The sequence below is a fragment of the Pelophylax lessonae genome, assembly GCF_965119305.1.
Source record: "Pelophylax lessonae genome assembly, chromosome: 2".
Lineage (NCBI taxonomy): Eukaryota > Metazoa > Chordata > Amphibia > Anura > Ranidae > Pelophylax > Pelophylax lessonae.
Genome location: NC_138769.1, coordinates 452,048,383 through 452,066,826, shown reverse-complemented (window position 1 = coordinate 452,066,826; position 18,444 = coordinate 452,048,383). Strand labels below are relative to the sequence as shown.

Sequence of the window (18,444 nt, the reverse complement as noted above, 5' to 3'; positions counted from 1 at the left end):
CACAGGTTGCCAGCCAGCCAGCCACCCACCTAAAACAGGGTGCCAGCCACCCACCACAGGGTGCCAGACAGCCAGCCACCCACCACAGGATGCCAGCCAGCCATCCACCACAGGGTGCCAGCCAGCCAGCCACACATCACAGGGTGCCAGCCAGCCAGCCACCCACCACAGGGTGCCAGCAAGCCAGCCATCCACCACAGGGTGCCAGCCAGCCACCCACCACAGGATGCCAGACAGCCAGCCACCCACCACAGGGTGCCAGCAAGCCAGCCATTAAGCAATAAACAAAAATTAACATGTTCAGTACCAGATTTGTGTCAAAAATTGTCTTTATTTTTCAAAACTTTAAATGTACAAAATATTGGCCCATATCTGTCTATCCCTAGTATTTATACTCCCAATGCAAGGTCTTTGCAGCTCCTCCTTGTTTCCACTGAGTGGCGGACTATGGTTAGCTCTGAAAGCTGTAGAATGGAGACACCAGCGCACAGTCGTCCTCGCGTAATACTGTTTATTGAAACATAAAACACATAACTTGAACAATTACACTCACATTTCCTATAGTAGTGACAGGCACTTCAGCATTCTCCTTCTTCCCCTCTCCCTCTCCGATGGCCCTCGGTTCGCCCTTCGACCTGTGATGAAGCTCAGACACCGCAATACCGTGCCTGTCAGTCTGAAGCCTCCCCGCCAGGTATCGGCGTGCAGATCCCAGTGCGCCTGTGTACGGAACCGACGGATACTCCCAACTCCGCATGGGCGACACAGCCGCGGACGCTGCACTGCTGGAAGCCTCTCGGTGGATAGAGGGTTAGGATGGAAACAATGTTGTAAAGACAACGCGTTTCGGAGGCAGAGCCTCCTTCTTCAGGGACCACTGCTTCCTGCATTTCTGGGGTTTGCTGATGGGGTTGCTCTTGGGGATGAGGACCTGTGTTGATGAATGTGAAACTCGTTGTGGACTGGGATGGCATCCATTGAAGTGGATCGTATCATCTGTGGTAGACGAAAGGTACTGTACCAGTCTGACAGGCAGATTCAGTGTTTCACAGAAGGGTCTGAGATCCTCTGGCACTTTTAGGTTTGCTGTGTGCCCAAGAGTAGATGCGGACAGGCAGAATGGGAATTTCCAGCAGTACTGAATTCCTTTAGTGCGTAGCAGATCCAATAGCGGGCATAGATCCCATCTATTTTGAAGAGTTATGAGAGTTTATTTCTATTCCTTGATATATAAAAGACTGCGGCTGTCTCTTACGCTGCTTAAAATGTCCTCCTTTAATTTGAAATTAACCAGGCAGCACACTACGTCCCTGGGAGGGTCAGTTTCTCTTCCTCTGGGCCTTAGAGCTCTATGGAGGCGTTCACATTTGATAGGTGATTCAGGTGGTCTGCCAAGAAGATCATTAACCACTTGCCAACCGCCCCACGCAGATTTACTGCGGCATGGCGGCTCAGCTGCGCATAATCATGTAGATCTACGTGATTATGTGCGCGCGGTCTTGGTTAGACACATATTAAACACAGTGGCCGTGATCTTCGGGGAAACTGACAGGAGATCCGCCTGCCTATGTAAACAAAGCAGATGGCTCTCTCCTGTCAGACAGGCACAGTGAGATCGTGTGTTTCAGCTAAGCTGAAACACTGATCTCTGTATACCTTTCACAGAGCCCCCCCCCCCCCCCCCCCCACAGTTAGCAGCACATTTAGGCTTACATTTAAACCCTTGATGACCCCCAGTATTAACCCCTTCCCTGCAAGTGTCATTTATACAGTAACAGTGCATATTATTTAGCACTGATTACTGTATTAATGTCACTGGTCCTCAAAAAGTATCACAGTGTCAGATTTGTCCACTGCAATGTCGCAGTCCTGCTAAAAATCGCTGATCGCTGCCATTACTAATAAAAACAAAAAAAATAAAAAGTTCAAAAATGTATCCCAAAGTTTGTAAACGCTATAATTTTTGTGCAAACCAATTAAAATATGCTTTTTGGGATTTTTTTTTTACCAAAAATATGTAGCAGAATACTAATTAGCCTAAACTGATAAAAAAAATTTGATTTTTAAAGTTTTTTTATTAGGAATGTTTTATAGCAGAAAGTAAAAAATATTGTGTTTTTTCAAAATTGTCGCGCTTTTCTCTTGTTTACATCGCAAAATATAAAATCCACAGAGGTGATCAAATACCACCAAAAGAAAGCTGTATTTGTGGGAAAAAAAAGGACATCAATTGTATTTGGGTATAGCGTCGCACGACTACGCACTTGTTAGTTAAAGTAACGCAATGCCGAATGGCATAAAAATGGCCTGGTCATTAAGGGGTAAACCCTTCCAGAGCTGCAGTGGTTAAAGATGGAAATTGTGGCCTGCATGAGTTGATTTGCCTTAACCGTTTCAGGTAGGCCTCTTACCCGCAGGTTATGGCATCGGCCAGGATTATCTAGGTCTTCTAGATGCCTGTAAAGTCCTCTAACCTGCAAACTTTAAGCATTTGATGTTTGCTGTATTTGCTGAATAGCTGAATCATGGCGAGCTGCTGTTTCCTCCAAGTTATCCATCTGTATGGACATGAATTTTACAGTATGTCATGCCTGAGGTCAGAAATTTCAGCTGCCAGGGTTTCCTTGATATCAGCAGCTACTAATTGGAGATCAATACGATTTAATGGCTGTGCTGCTGGGGTGTCTGCATTCAGAGGCTGTGGGCCACTTCTGTTAGATGGGCTTATGCTTGAAGAGCGGGAGGAGCGTGGGGAGGCCTGTGTAGAAGCTCGGGCCTTGCATGGTTGGGTCCGGAAAGTTTCCTGGATATTACTGCCCAGCTGTGCCTCTGGGGGAGCGAGACTGGGACTTAGGGGGGTCTCTGTTGATTTTCCCCATACCTGTGCTAGTGATTGGCTATTGAGGCAACCAATCTTATTGGTTGCCTGTAAGAATGAGGGGAGGACAGGGCTAGTAGCAGGCTACTCAGAAGTGTCAAACATTTGACTGTCAGAATTAGTCAGAACCAGGCTATGGCAGGAGGACTTGGGAGAATGCTGCGGTTATGCAAGATACCTCTAGGTGCCTGCACTTTATACCTGAACCATTTTTTTGGTAATTTTTATGACCGATTTTCTTTAACTGAGTCTCATAAGAGCAAGGAAGTAGAGATTTACTAATGATTGCAGGTAGAATCACCCCATGATGTTATTTGAGCATTGAAAATAAAAGTCATGTAAAGCTAAACCTGCGAGTTAAAGAAGTCAATTCAATAGAAAAAAATGCTTTGCTGGTATACTAAAGGATATCCTCTTTGTATTTCCTTTAAAACCCTAACTTAGCTAAAAACAATGGAAAGACTGAAGAGAATTTCTTTTGTAGCACTCCAAAAGATTCCTGAACATAAAACATTCATAACTTTCATATACTGAGAGGTTGTAGGTTGTAGGACTTATGGGAAAAAATATCACCAATATCTGACAGTAGATGACAGGTGATTGATATACCAGTGCTTCGTTCATGCAGTGTAATCCAATATATCTCCCCAAGTTAAATATGCCTATTTGCAATTTAATGGAGAGCACATAAACAGTTTAGCAGGTGTTCGCCCCCCCCCCCCCCCGAAAGAGCCTGAGCTCCAATAATATATTTAAAAAGATTCCATCAGCAGTTATGCAGTTTGAAGACATACTGTCCACAGCTCTAATGGATTATTTCAGTCTGCTTGAGCTATTTTTATTTCTTCTGCAATGTCTATCCAGCATAATATGTAGTTCACTGCCGTGCCAAGACATGACTGAAACATCCTAAAATAACTAGAAGATTCCAGTTAGAAATGTATTAATCATAATATTGCCTGACTTGTTTATTTTCCTCAAGCAAAGAAATAATTAATGTGTATAATAATGCCATGATATTAAAAAAAAAAACATATATATATATTATAAAATTATATATATATATATATATATATATATATATATATATATATATATATATATATATATATATATATATATAGCAGGATGTAGCAGTGTGTATATGGTCATTTCTGTAGCAGTAGCCATTTTTAAGAAAATGGTCTTAAACATTCACAACAGAAGCACAGAATCTTAGGTATTTTATTTTTTACTTTCCCTTTCAGCAGATGCTCGGCAGCCAGTTCTCTAATATAATCACATCAGGTGTTTCTAGCCTGTTTGAAAATTAATCTGACCTTAAGCCTAGTACACATGGCCCGAATGTCAGGCAGCATTGGCCGGTTCAATAGAAACCAGCCAACATTAGGCCCGTGTGTACAGCAGCCAGTCTGACAGATTGAAGGGTCATAAGTGAAAAAGTTCTACGAATGGCTGAGAGCACTGACCTGAGTGTTCTGGCAGGGGGGCATAGGCAAGACACACGTGTTTTTGTACTCCTTACCTGGTTGCCGCCACACACACTTGACACCTTCTGAACTTTAATAAGTTTATCTTGGTCTCACCAGACCACAAGACATGGTTCCAGTAATCCATGTCCTTAGTCTACTTGTCTTCAGCAAACTGTTTGTGCGCTTTCTTGTGCATCATCTTTAGAAGAGGCTTCCTTCTGGATGACAGCCATGCAGACCAATTTGATGCAGTGTGCGGCATATGGTCTGAGCACTGACAAGCTGACCCCCCCACCTCTTCAACCTCTGCAGCAATGCAAATACGTCTATTTCCCAAAGACAACCTTTGGATATGACGCTGAGCATGTACACTCAACTTCTTTGGTCGACCATAGTAAAATCACAGGAATAAATAGTAATAAATAAATAAATAGTAATGACTCTAAAGCCAAGCAAAGCAACTGCAAAAAACAATGCACAATAGTAAACAGTATATGTGATACCAATAACGTGCAAAAATTTTCGCAAGAAATAGATAAATATATTCTCCCTTGAGAAAGTCACTTTCTTGCTGTGACGCCTGACGTCACTTACGGTCTTCGGCCAAGACCGGAAGTCCCTGGATTTCACTGGCTTGCCGCTGCCACGCTACTTATATGCTGTTTATACCTTACATAAAATGTGAGTGCATTATTTTTTTTTTTTTTGTATAAACGTTTTATTGAGAGAAATATAAACAGAACAGTATCATCAGGTAGCGAAAGTGAGTTCATTATTTTTACCTTATTCAAATAAATGCTTTTATTAACGTACTACACCATGAAGTGCCTCCTTTTATCGTGGGTTTGAGCTCCAAACCTTACTTAGGACTTCACCCTTTGATGTTGATACTGGCTTTCCAATAAGGACCAGAGGAGCCTGTTTTAAAGGAACCATCATTGGACCCCTATTTCTACAGTGGAGATCTTGTTACCTTTAGTACAAACGCTCATTTTGAGTGTTTTGGAGGTGAGCGGCCATTTCACTCATTTAAGGATTTTAGCTCATCACCACAGTGTAAATTGGTTTCCCGCACCGTAAGGAGTTTCCCGCACTTCCGGAATTATTTCCTCACCAGCACTTTCTTTATGAACTTTGATGTTCTATATGAGCTGACAAACTTTTTTCTACATTTTTTACCTTTATTCTTATTGTCATTTTTTCTCACATATTTTTTCATTTTTACCCAATTACCATTTGAGTGTCATTGTCATAGATTTTGACTATTTATTGTCGCTTTATATAGTGCACTATATTACTTTTTAGTGGGATTAGTCCTATTCTTCCTGCTCCGTATTAGATTTAACCGTTTTTTGAAGTACGGAGCACTTTATTTATTTATTTGCTTATTTATTTATTCTCATCACTTTCTCTTCAAGTGAACCCCCTTCACCTTTTTATCACGCCATATTTGTGTTACCATACACATTGCACTATGCACTTTTTTGGGGGGTTTAATAAAGTTTGGTATTAAAGTGGGAGCCGATAATAAGGCTTATCTAAGGCTTACCTATATGTACAGTAAATATCTGCATGCACTGTTTAGGAGATATTTATTTGCGAAGCCACCATTGACGTCAGCGGCGCATGCGCTTTGAAGGAACAGCATACCTGTGCTGTTCCATCAGAGTCTTGTACCATAAACAGCGGCCATAAACAGTTACATAATTGCGGATATGTGTACAGTAAATATCTCCTAAACGTGCACCGTTTAGGAGATTTTTACTTGCGAAGCCGCCAGTGACATCTCCGGCGCATGCGCTCTGAAGGAACGGCATACATGTGCCGTTCCTTCAGAGTCCTTTACCGTAAACAGCAGCCATTAACAGTCATGTAATTGTGGATCGTCCAATCAAATGACCGAAGCCCGCCAACCAGAAAGGAAGTCCCGGTGAAGATGGAAGCCCTATCAGCGGTGATAGCGTGTCACTGTAGGGCTTCATTTTAAGGTACATTTCACATAATGTGCTAGTATGAGATTAAAATAAAACAACAAAAAAAATCAAAAAACAGTGGTTTACTACCACTTTAAGGTGCTTTCGAGTGCTATAAGGGTAATGCCCTAACCTTTTTAAATCAAATTTCTTTTTTCATTTTTTCTTTTTTTAGTCGTCTAAATTCAGCAAATCAACAGTCATTCTATTAAATTTTGTACGCACACGCAATTAGTAAATAGTGTGAGAATGTATTCTTTTTTAAAACCCAAATGTGCACTTGTTATATAAAAAAAAGTAGATTGTTTGTGATGTATGATTAGATCAGCATTTTTCAACCTTTTCAACACAGTGGAACCCTTGAAATAACTTTCTGTTTTTAGGGAACCCCTGGTAAAATTACTATAGCTACAACTCATGATACATTAGTGTGATGGTCAGTGGGAAGAATGATCCTTACACTTGTGGTTATTTGGAATAATTACAGATAACTTAAAAGATCAGAGAGGCAGAAGTTATTCATTGCTCAAGGAACCCCTTAGCAACCTCTGAAGGAATCCTAAGGTTCCATGGAAATCTGGTTGAAAAACCTTGAACTAGATGAATACAACATCAATTTATCCAATAAGCTAAATAAGGTGTCTCCAAACTTTCAAAACAAAGGGACAGCTAACTGCCCTTTAAACTTAAGGTGGTCGGACTGTGGCCAGTGGGAGTAGAAAATGCCCTAGCTTTGGTGAGAGTCAACAATGTCATAGGTTTGGTGGTCAGTGGGAGTAGAAAAAATTGGTGTCAAAAGGCATAATAGTACCACATCATTGATGTCAGTGGAAGAATTAGCTCACTATCTCTGGTGTCAGTGGGAGGAATAGTGCCTTAAGGGCTGAATAAAGGAAAGCAAAGGGCAACAGCTGGCCTGCAGGCCACAATTTGTAGACCCCTGAGCTAAATAAACATCAACTTTACAGTGTGAAAATACACTTTGCAAAGTGAACAGTCTTGGTAAACAACCCCAACACATATACCTATGAACAAGCTGTCTGTGCTAGTAAAAGATGTTAAATAGTGTAAAATGCAGAAATTAAATTTTATTTTAATCTAACCCTTGTTACTAACAAGATATATACTATAAAAAGCATTGCATCCATCATATGAAAATTATGTTAATGCATTTAACTCAAATCAGTCCGGGAAAACTCAGTACTACATAAAAGGTAATTTCTTTCAAACTGCTCAAATATTAAAGTTTATTTGTACAGAATAAATGGACAAAAAGGGTATTTATATGCACAAAAAAAATACATTGTCCTTGTGCATATACTGTAGGAGTTGGATCATTATAATGCGTGATGGATTGTAGGAACTGTGTAACACTGGGGTTCTGCTGACATAGGCTTCAGCAGTTTACCATCAGCAAAATTGCTCAGTATGTCAATAGGTTTGTTATGCATGGTTTACTCAGAGTAATTGGATATATAAAATTCTTGGTAATACAACTTTTTATGGGAAATTATTATTTCTTTACGTCTGCAAAACCAAGGTGCTGCATTAACAGGATGAGAATCAGTTAAAATGTATTGCATTGTAACCAGGGATATATTTAGAATTCTAAAAGATTTGGGGGTAACCATTTTGGTTTAAAGGTGTTAATTAAATATATGCTTCAAATTAAACAGACAGATTGGTTTTTAAAGTGTACTGTATGTAGAGTTAGAGGTTCTGTGAGGTTTTTATGGCTGTCTGTGTCCCAGTTGGGGAGATTTACCACTGTAATTGCCCTAGCAGCTATTATCACTGTGATGGAAAGCAAGCGAAAATCCCTTCCTGTCAGCGGGGTAGTAATAGATTTTCTTTCCCCGCAAAACAGGGAATAAAATCTAATACTTCCCCTAGTAAAAGCACCTCACACAGTACACGAAAACACTGGCTAGACATGCATTTAATCCTTTGATTGCCCTAGATCTTTAACCCTTTTCCAGCCAGTGTCATTAGTACAGTGGTAGTACATATTTTTAGCACTGATCACTGTATTAGTCCCACTGGTTCCCAAAAAGTATCAGTTAGTATCCGAAAGTCCACCTCAATATCATGACCCCACTATAAGTAACTAAGAGATTGGTTTGACAAGAACGCCCATTTGTAAACCCGTGCTGATTATTGCTGATGATGTTGTTGTCCTTAGCATACTCTACGATATAGTCCCTTATCATCCCCTCCAGAAGTTTACATACTATTGATGTCAAACTGACAGGCCTATAATTTCCCGGGATATGCCTCTGGCCCTTTTTGAATATCGGAATCACGTTAGCCTTCCTCCAATCCCCTGGTACATCTCCTGTCCTAATAATGTCGGCAAAGATCAGAAACAAAGATCTAGATATAACCTTACTGAGTTCCTTGAGTACTCTCGGATGTACGCTATCCGGGCCTGGTGATTTGTTTGTGTTAAGTTTATCCAGCCTTTCCCTGATTTCACCCTCAGTTAGCCATAGTGGCAAGTCCTGTGTATTACTACTAACCATACAGTCAAGGTCAGTGTACCCCTCCTTTTCTTGTGTAAAGACTGACAAGAAAAAATAACTCAGCTGGTTGCTTTTTCAGTGTCCTCTGTAACCATCCTCCCATCATTGTTAATTATGTGTGCAATATGCTCTGTCCTAGTTTTTTTGCTGTTGATATATTTAAAGAATTTCTTTGGGTTTTTTTTACTATCCTCCGCTATTTGTCTCTCAAAGTTGATTTTAGCCATCTTGATTTCTTATTTACTTTTCTTATTTGCCTCCTTGTATTGCTCGAAAGCCGATACTGTGCCCTCTGATTTATATTTCTTGAAGGCCAATTTTTTTCCCCTGATAAGTTTTTTAACGCTACGGTTTAACCAGCCAGGTTTGGCTTTGTCTCTTCTAAATTTATTTCCCATAAGAATGCACTGCAAGATGCATTTGCTTAATATGTTCCTAAAGCATTCCCATTTTTCCTTTGTGGTCAGTGATCCCAAGGTTTGGTCCCAGTTTACCCTTTCCATCAATGAGTACAATTTTGGAAAGTTTGCCCTTCTGAAGTTTAGGGTTCTTATGTTCCCCACTTGCCTTGTTATATTGTTATTTATACTAAATGTGATCATCCTGGGATCGCTAGAGCCCAGGTAGTCCTGGACTCCTACCTCCGAGATTATGTCTGGGTCATTAGTGATCAACAGATCCAGGACTGCGTTTTCTCTGGTAGGGGAATCCACCAACTGTGACATGTAATTATCCAGTAAGGTTTCAGTGAATAGACGGGCCTTCTGTGAGTGTGCAGTCCCCTCATCCCAGTCAATGTCGGGATAATTGAAGTCCCCCAATATGATGACTGATTCCAATTTTGCCACTTTACCCATTAGTGCTAAAAATTCCAGCTCTACCTCCTCCCCTTGGTTAGGTGGCCTATAGCAAACCCCCACAATTACTTTTCCCTTTTCTCCTTCCCTATGGAGTTCTACCCACACCGATTCTAAATCCATGCACATCCCATCCGTAATGTCACTCCTCTCTATCACCTTTATATTGTTCTTGACATAGAGATATACCCCTCCCCCTCTTTTTCCTACCCTGTCCTTCCGGTACACCGAATACCCTTGGATATTGGCCAGCCAGTTGTGATCATGTGCACTGCTCCATGCACACTACAGATCCCTTAGTCCATAATCTCTAGTCCATTTTGGGAGAGAACAAGAAAGGGTGGCTACGTTCTTACATATAATGGGACTGTGGAAAATTAATATACTGTAGCCACCCTCTACCAAGAAGTCAGATCACAGCAGCAAAAAAAAAAAAAAAAAGAATTCAGAGGAAGCTGAAAACAATAGAAGGTCATTTTCTTAAGTTAAGAATACATTATTGAATAATGAATAATAATTTCATTATAAAAAAAAACAGAGTTTAATGTCCCTTTTAACTTCCTGGTTGATACTCAGTGGCGGTAGCTGAAGAAGAGGGAACAGAGAGTGATACAGCAACGTGGATAGGTAATCCCTTGAAAAAGTCACGTGGGTAGTGACGCAACGCATTGGGAGGAGCCGGGTGACGTCACTTCCGTGTTCACGGCCGTAACTGGAAGTAGGGTCTGATACGGCAATAGCGACCAGCGCCTGTTTGTTTTTCTTATTGTGTAAGTACATTACTTTTACCATTAAACTCATTTTGGAAGATACTGCACCATGATGGCCCCTTCTTTATTATCTCTATGACTGCATCCCGAGGCATTTGAGTGATTTATATAAGTCCAGAGATCGGAAGGCACTAAAGAACAAGGGGCTACATCGTCTGGGATCCCACCATCCATCTCTAACAAAAGGAATCAGAGAGCTCTGTGAATACATGCTTTTCTGTGTGTGTATTGAGGTAAGCGGCCATCACACAACATTTTTTTTGGATTTGGTGATTTGGTAACTATGAGGAACACTTCATTGAAGGATCACTATTTATTTGAAGAGTTTTTTGAAGAATACCCATTCCACATATGCATTATTAATTGGACAGTATTATTTATTGCACAAGACTCAATATTCATATTGCACTATTTTCATATTTGGATTATGTGGACACTTATTTTTTGGATTATGAATCATATATGAATTAGTGCAGATTTTTGATTGTTATGCACATTGTCACTTTACAGTGGGGACACTGAATAGGATTGGCTGCTTTTTCCTATTGTATTTGATTCACGTTATTTATTTTTTTGTTATTTTTCTGCACTCTATATCACTTCATATTTGCACATTTGCCATTTTGCACATCTTTATACCTCCTAGTATTTTAGAGTCAGACCCCTGAGGTAGCGCATTGGTCCTCGTTTTTTATGTGGATAGGTAAGTATTACTGGTGCTTTTAAAAGTATAGACAGACAAAAAACAAGGAAAAAATCATTTAAAATAATGGAAAAAAAAAACAAATCTTAAGTTGGTCTTAAAGATCAGAAACCTTACAAGAATTTCACTTTTTTGGATTTACATGTAACATACTGTAGAAACATGGAAACATAGGAGAGTGATGGCAAAAAAAGACCAAATGGTCCATCAAGTCTGTGCCCCCTCATATTTTATATACAGTATATCTATACAGTACTTTGAAAAGTACGTTTTAGGCAGGTGTGAATGAATATTGTAAAGTAGGAATGCTTAGAAATATATTTTTAAATGTTTTTTTTTTATCAAAATGCTAGTGAGCGAACAGAAAAAAAATCTAAATCCAATCAATATTTAGATTGACTACCCTTTGGCTTCAAACCAACTTCACATCTTCTAGGGCCACTTGCACACAGTCTTTGAAGGAACTCTGCAGATAGGTTCTTAGAAAACTAACCACAGATCTTCTATGGATGTAGGCTGCCTCAAATCCTTCTGTCTCTTCATGTAATCCCAGACAGACTCAAGGATGTTGAGATCAGGGCTCTACTGGGGGCAAACCATCACCCCCTAGGACTCCTTGTTCTTTACACTGAAGATAGTTCTTAATGAAATTGACTGAATGTTTAGGGTCATTGTTCTGCTGCAGAATACATTTGGGGCCAATCACACACCTCCCTCATTGTATGGCACGATAGATAATTATCTGCCCGTATTTCTCATAATTTCTCAGCATATTTATCCATCATGCAATACTATCAGGGAGCTGTGAGATTGGCTCCAAATTTATTCTGCCATTATCCTGGAAGTCCTGGAAGTGATGGTGATCTCAACACCATTGGGTCTGTATGGGATTACATGAAGAGACAGAAGGATTTGGGGCAGCCTACATCTACAGATCAAAAGATCTGTGATTAGTTCTACAATGTTTTTAACAATCTACCTGCTGAGTTCCTTCAAAAACTGTGTGAAGTGTACCTAGAAGAATTGTTGCTTTTTTAAGGCAAAAAGGGGTCGCACCAAATATTGATTTGATTTTGATTTCGCTATTGTTCATTTACTTTTCATTTTGTTCATTGATTAAAATAAATTATTAAAACTTCTAATTTTGAAAGCATTCCTAATTTACAGCACTTTCACATCTTCCTAAAACATTACTGTATATTTATATATGTTTTTTTTTTTGTCCCAAACATGTTTAAATCCACTTACTGTTGACTGACTCACTACCTCTGCTAAAAATCTATTCCAAAAATTAACTACTATTCCAGTAAAATAATACTTTCTAAGATTAGTTTTGAACTTTCCTCCTGCTGAGTTGGGGTCATGTCCCCGTGTTCTTGATCTTGGCTTCATATTGAAAATCCTGCCCTACTGAACCTTATTCACACCCTTGATGTATTTAAAGGTTTCAGTCATGTCTCCCCTTTCCTCCAGACTGTACATTTTAATGTCCCTAAGTCTCTTCTGATATGTTTTATACCTCAGACTAGAACTGCACGATTAATCGTTAAAAAAACGTAATTAAACCCCAACTTACGATCATAATTCGTAATTTCTACAATTCATACGGTGCAGAGCTGTTCTCTGCTCACTCACAGCTGTCAAAAAAGAAAAAAAAAAAGAGCCTCTGCAAATGTTTATCAACATTGCTAAGCACTGGGAGATACCTATAAATATGTTTTACATTGTATCATTTCATTCGTTTAGATCAGGGGTGCTCACACTACAGCCCTCCAGCTGTTGCAGAACTACACATTCCATGAAGCATTGTAAAACTCTAACAATCACAGACATGACTAGGCATGATGGGAATTGTAGTTCCTGAACAACTGGAGGGCCGTAGTTTGAAGGCCCCTGTTTTAGATCAAAGGGTTGAACATCGGTCTTTAAATGAGGTCAGTTTAACCACTTAAAGACTAAGCCTTTTTCTGAGTGTTGCTTAAAAGTTAAAATCAGTATTTATTGCTAGAAAATTACTTAGAACCTCCAAACATTATATATATATATATATATATATATATATATTTTTTAGCAGAGACCCTAGAGAATGAAATGGAAGTCCTTGCAATATTTTATGTCACACTGTATTCGCGTAGCGGTCTTTCAAACACAGTTTTTTTGGAAACAACACACTTTAATAAATAAGAAAAAAAAAAACAAAATCGAAACAGTAAGTTTAGCCCAATTTTTTAGTATAATGTGAAAGATGAATTGTGATCTTTATTCTAAGCAAAAAAAAAAATGTGATTCTCATTTTATCCAAAATCGTGCAGCTCTACCTCAGACCTTTCACCATTTTATTATCCATCTCTGGACCTGTTCTATCTTATCAATATACTTTTGTAAATGAGGTCTCAGTAACTGGGCACTGTATTCTAAATGAGGTCTAGCTAGGGCAAAATTGGGCTGTCAGGTTGTCTTTTCTCCTTCTAGTGACTGCTCTAGTGATGCATTTCAGAATTTGATTTGCTGTTCCCACTGCAAATATGCAAAGAATAAGAAGAAATCTTAACATCAATAACATAAATACTACAAAATGAAAATATAATTGTATAACAATCCTTAGCATTTTAGGACATGTCAACACAAAGACTGAACTAATACAGGAGTGGTTATCATTCTAGCCTGTAATAACTTCAAGCACACAGTCAGGTTTATGGCAAAAGTCTATAAATTCCTCAGAACTCGATTGGGTATTGGACATAGACACAGATTTGAAAACCACTCCAAAATTGTAGTGATGAGCAAGTGCCTAAATACCCTGACTAAGTTCACCTCTTTACTCTACTCTGTACTTTCACTTTTACTTACAAGTGAATTGTCTTCTAGTTGCTCTGTGGTTTTGAGTCAAATAATATTTTAGCAACGGAGGCACTTTGTGCTCACAATTTGACTTTGAGTTATATACCGCAGTAAATAAGTCTCCATGCTTCATGAAACAATTTATGATTTATAAAAATGATAAAAGATACCTGTCACTTTGGACTCCGACGGCTTGTCCCTGGGCTGCTGGCTGAGAAAAAACAGACAAGAAAAATTTACTTCACATTCCAAAAAGAAGCTGCAAGATCATCTGACTTCCTATCCAAACACTAAAAAATCAACATTCCAAGATGAAAAGCATAGATGCAGACAGAAGCTTTCTATATAGCATTTGCACTTAGTAAGTATGTCTATGCTTTGTAATATAAGACAGTGGATGTTCTTGAGAATTTACTTTCAGCAAGCTTTCATTGATATTCAAGGCTATTTTGTCAAAGCTTTTTCTAAAAGAGAAAGTATAACAGTACTGTACATATTTTGTTTATTTATTATGGGCAAAGACTATAAAATTTGTAAACATATTTTTCTTTTCTTTTCTTTTTTTTTTTTTAGACAGGTATAATTCTAAAATTTTACATAATAAAGTTAAAATAAAGAATACTAAGTTTTGTGGAGCACTGTACGTTAAACAGTATTTTATTTGTTCATGTTTTGTCTTGCTGCACTGTGCCCATATAAATAATAATATTATTATTGGTAGCAATTTATTGTTATCATGAATATTATTCAGGATTTATATAGTCCACCACTCTGACGAAGTCCCGTAGGACGTAACGCGTATGGGGGGGAGGGGCTGCCTGCCTGACGTCACCCGCTGCCATCTTTCAGCAAGCCGTCTGGACACTTTGCTTTGCTTTATCATCGCGATTGTAAGTGCAACTATTAAATAAATCTGAGTTTTTTTTTTTTTTTAATGGATCACTCTTAGATCTCTACCTTTATTGTCCCCTCTGTATATCTCCTTTTGGGGAGGTTCTTTTGGTGGATTGTGTTTGCTCCTGGTCTTTTGGCTACACGCGTTGGATACAAATTAGTGGCTGGGAAGTTGAGGTACCATATCCATTGAGTGAATACAAAGACAAGTGTATTAAACCTGCTGGTAACACAGAGTTCTAATTTTGAGGTGAGCGTAGTAGCTTGATAAGAGGTGAAAGCGTATCACCTGAAGTGGACTCTGGAGTCATTACCTCACTTGTTATTTGATCTTCTTCTTTTAATAAGGGACTTTTGGGCTCATCTGTTCTCTCTTACCTTTTTTTGTCCACATTGTATTCATATAGAAGTGTTTATGTCTATTGCGCTGCACTTATTCATGTCTTTTTTTAGTTTTGGGTTTGGTGGTTGACCTTTCGGTGTCTAGCTGCATATTTTGTGTATACATTTTTCTGGTTCTTACTCTTAGCGCTGATTGGGTTTGCCTATAGGATTTATATAGTACCAACAGTTTCTGCAACATTTTATAAAATACATTGACACATTACAGTCACAAAGCAAGCAAAAATCTCACACACATAATTGCATGTTCAAAGTGAACTCTGGAGTTAGGCGTTAATCATAGGACAGGTTCTCTTTGCCTCCAGAGGCCATTAACAATGTTGTGAAGCATTTCGGATAGCCATGTGTTGTATTATGGCAGTTTGTTCATTTTGAATGGGCTGTCAACCCAGAACACACAAAAATGCACATGTACTATTCTTGGGAATGCAGTGCAGCATGTGTGGTGTGGTAACATCAGTAATACTCATGGTAATGCAATGCACATATGTAAATGCAGCCAGATGAAGAAAATTATGTAACCTGTTTTAGACTTTATAGGACTGTCCTATCTGTTCTGAAATGATAATATTCTAAATATGAGGAAAACTGAATTAGTGCTTAAATATAAATAACCAAGTTTTCACAGCTGCACTCAAAAGCATGAAAAAAAAAAACCAAATGCCTAATGTACAAATTTTTCCCAATATAGTTGCGCTGTGTAAAATGAATCACCACAATTAAGTAAATTCATAAGTAATCACAATGTGATACTCATATCATTAAACAGAAGTGAAAATAAAACATCACAATTAGGTGAATAGCATAAAGTCCGTAAGTAATAATCCTCATGAGCACTATGTAATTACCAAAACAAGGTGTGCATATGCAAACAGTTCATTCAAGAAAAAATGTGTCCATCATATCTTTCAAACCCAGCGATATGTGACAAGTGAGCCCACCGCCACAGAAACACACAGCCTCTTACTAAATTGCAAAACCCCAAATTATAGGAGGTCTAGCATAGTGTTGCTGCAGCTCCTCCTAGCTCCACAAGCGCTAGGTAACAGAGCCTTACTATTTTATAATGCCACATATGCTAGCAGAGGTGTGCCCACCAAGTTCGATAAGGTGTAGAGTGGATTAATAACTAATATGTCTACAGTGTTGGATTATAAATACTTTGTTCTGATTCTCTAAGCATAATGGTGCCTTGACGTGATCCTGGAAAGTTCACTGAGATATTCTATGTGGCTGTTCAGAGGAGTAACTAGAACCTTTAGGGCCCCGGTGCAAGAAACCATGAAGGGCTTTTACTACGTGCTTCCTTTTTTTAAAAAACAACTTCCTTTGCTGCCTTCTCCAGCTTCATTAGTACAGGTCAGTGCATATCTGTAGCCTCCGCAGCGATGCACGGACCTTCTGGTGGGCGTATCCAGTTTTGGGGGCACCTACATCATGACTGGAAATGATGTTGCCGCTGAGCTTCTGCGTTTCCATAGCAATGGAAGACCATCAGTCTCGGCAGCATTGAATCAGTTCCCTCATTCCCTAGCTGAGTGCAGGGAGTGATGGGAGCAGGGCTGCTGTTAGAAATCACGGGGCCCCATACAGCCTACCTGGCAGGCCCCCCCCCCCCCTGAATATATCAAGACAATATTTTCACTAAAAATACACTAAAATCATTATTAGCGGACACACACATAACAGTGAACTTGTGTGAATTAAACCCTTTTTATTTGTTTTTCACATTTAAAAAAAAAATATGATTTATTTTAAAAATGTTAAAAATGTTTACAATTATTTTATTTTACAATTTCTTTAAATTAAATAATTACAATGTTTTGTTATTTTTTTTAATTTGTTTTTTTTTTACAGGACAGGGGAGTCTGCAGCACTGCAGGTTGGGGGGGGGGGGGGCTGCACAGTGAAGGGTGGGCACACAGGGAGAGGGGGGATCAGGAGCAGGCAGAACAGGGAAGGGGATCAGAGAAGCAATTACAGGAACGATGCCATGTGTCTGTGTCTCTCCCTGCAGTAGCTGAAAGCTGTCAGGAGTGGGAGAAACTGTCTTTCAGCTGCTGTATAGAGCCACACAGGGCTTCCTTCTGTAATTGCTCCTCCGCCCAACTGCACCGATTCCCAATGCTGTTGGGCCCCCCCTGTGTGCCTGGGCCCCCTACAGGAGGGCTGGCGGTCCCCCCCCCTATCAGTGGCCCTGGACGGGAGGAGCAGCTGGAGGGAGGTACAGCTTCCTACTGACTATGGAAGATACAGGCACACTGTACTCTTGCACTGTGTGCCTTTTTCTTCAGTGGGATGACACAAGACGTAAACTGACCATGCTAGCATGGACCGGCAGCCATGCTAGCATGGTCAGTTTACTCTCAGGAGCAGGATCAACCAGGTAATACAGGACTTCGGCAGCCAGAAATGTATTAATAACATAACAGATCACATGTAATCAAGTTAAAGAGCCAGTGCAATTTCTTTATTTATTATTTTTTTTTAGGTCTACAAAAACTCTAAGAGCCGGTTCACACAGGGGCGACTTGTCAGGCGACCTGCTCGCCTGACAAGTCGCCGCAGGTCGCCTGCCATAGATTAGCACAGGACCCGTTCTAATAGGAGCAACACAAGTCGCTCCGACTTAGAAAAAGGGTCCTGTACTACTTTGGGGCGACCTGGAGCGACCTGCATTGACTTCAATGATATGAAGTCCGTGCATGCCGCTCGCACCGCGACTTCACAGGTCGCCCCGGCAAGTCGGGTCACGCCTATGTGAACCGGCTCTAAATATTTTCACTCCTGATTTATTTTTCTTTTACTGTTACAATGTTGTCTCTTTGTTCATTTATAATATTCTTTTCATTCAAATATTTAGTTTGCACCAGTTTACATTTTCTATTATTGAACAATATTTTGAAAAGTGTAAACTATGGTCTCTAATGCGGAACATAAAGAAACCCTGTCTATATGGTAAATCTCGGGGTATACTTGTGTATATTTTGGTGACATTGGGCATAACAGACATTTATTTAAAGTCATAGTTGTTATTGTTAATATTGTGAACGGTTGGTAGGCCGAACCCTATCTGGTGGCAATGTGATAAATCTAAACCCAGTGACTTTCGCACTCAGTCTGAGAGCACTT

At 39.5% G+C, this 18,444-nt stretch overlaps 1 protein-coding gene across 2 annotated transcripts in view; it reads right to left on the bottom strand.

The window, feature by feature from the left end:
• The window catches only part of AFF3 (ALF transcription elongation factor 3), a 538,616-nt gene that overhangs the window by 65,901 nt on the left and 454,271 nt on the right, over positions 1 to 18,444 (bottom strand). For both annotated transcript variants that reach the window (XM_082245997.1, XM_082245998.1), the window contains exon 7: positions 14,187 to 14,227. In XM_082245997.1, coding sequence (XP_082102123.1) covers positions 14,187 to 14,227 — 41 coding nt within the window. The remainder of the gene's footprint in view (positions 1 to 14,186; positions 14,228 to 18,444) is intronic.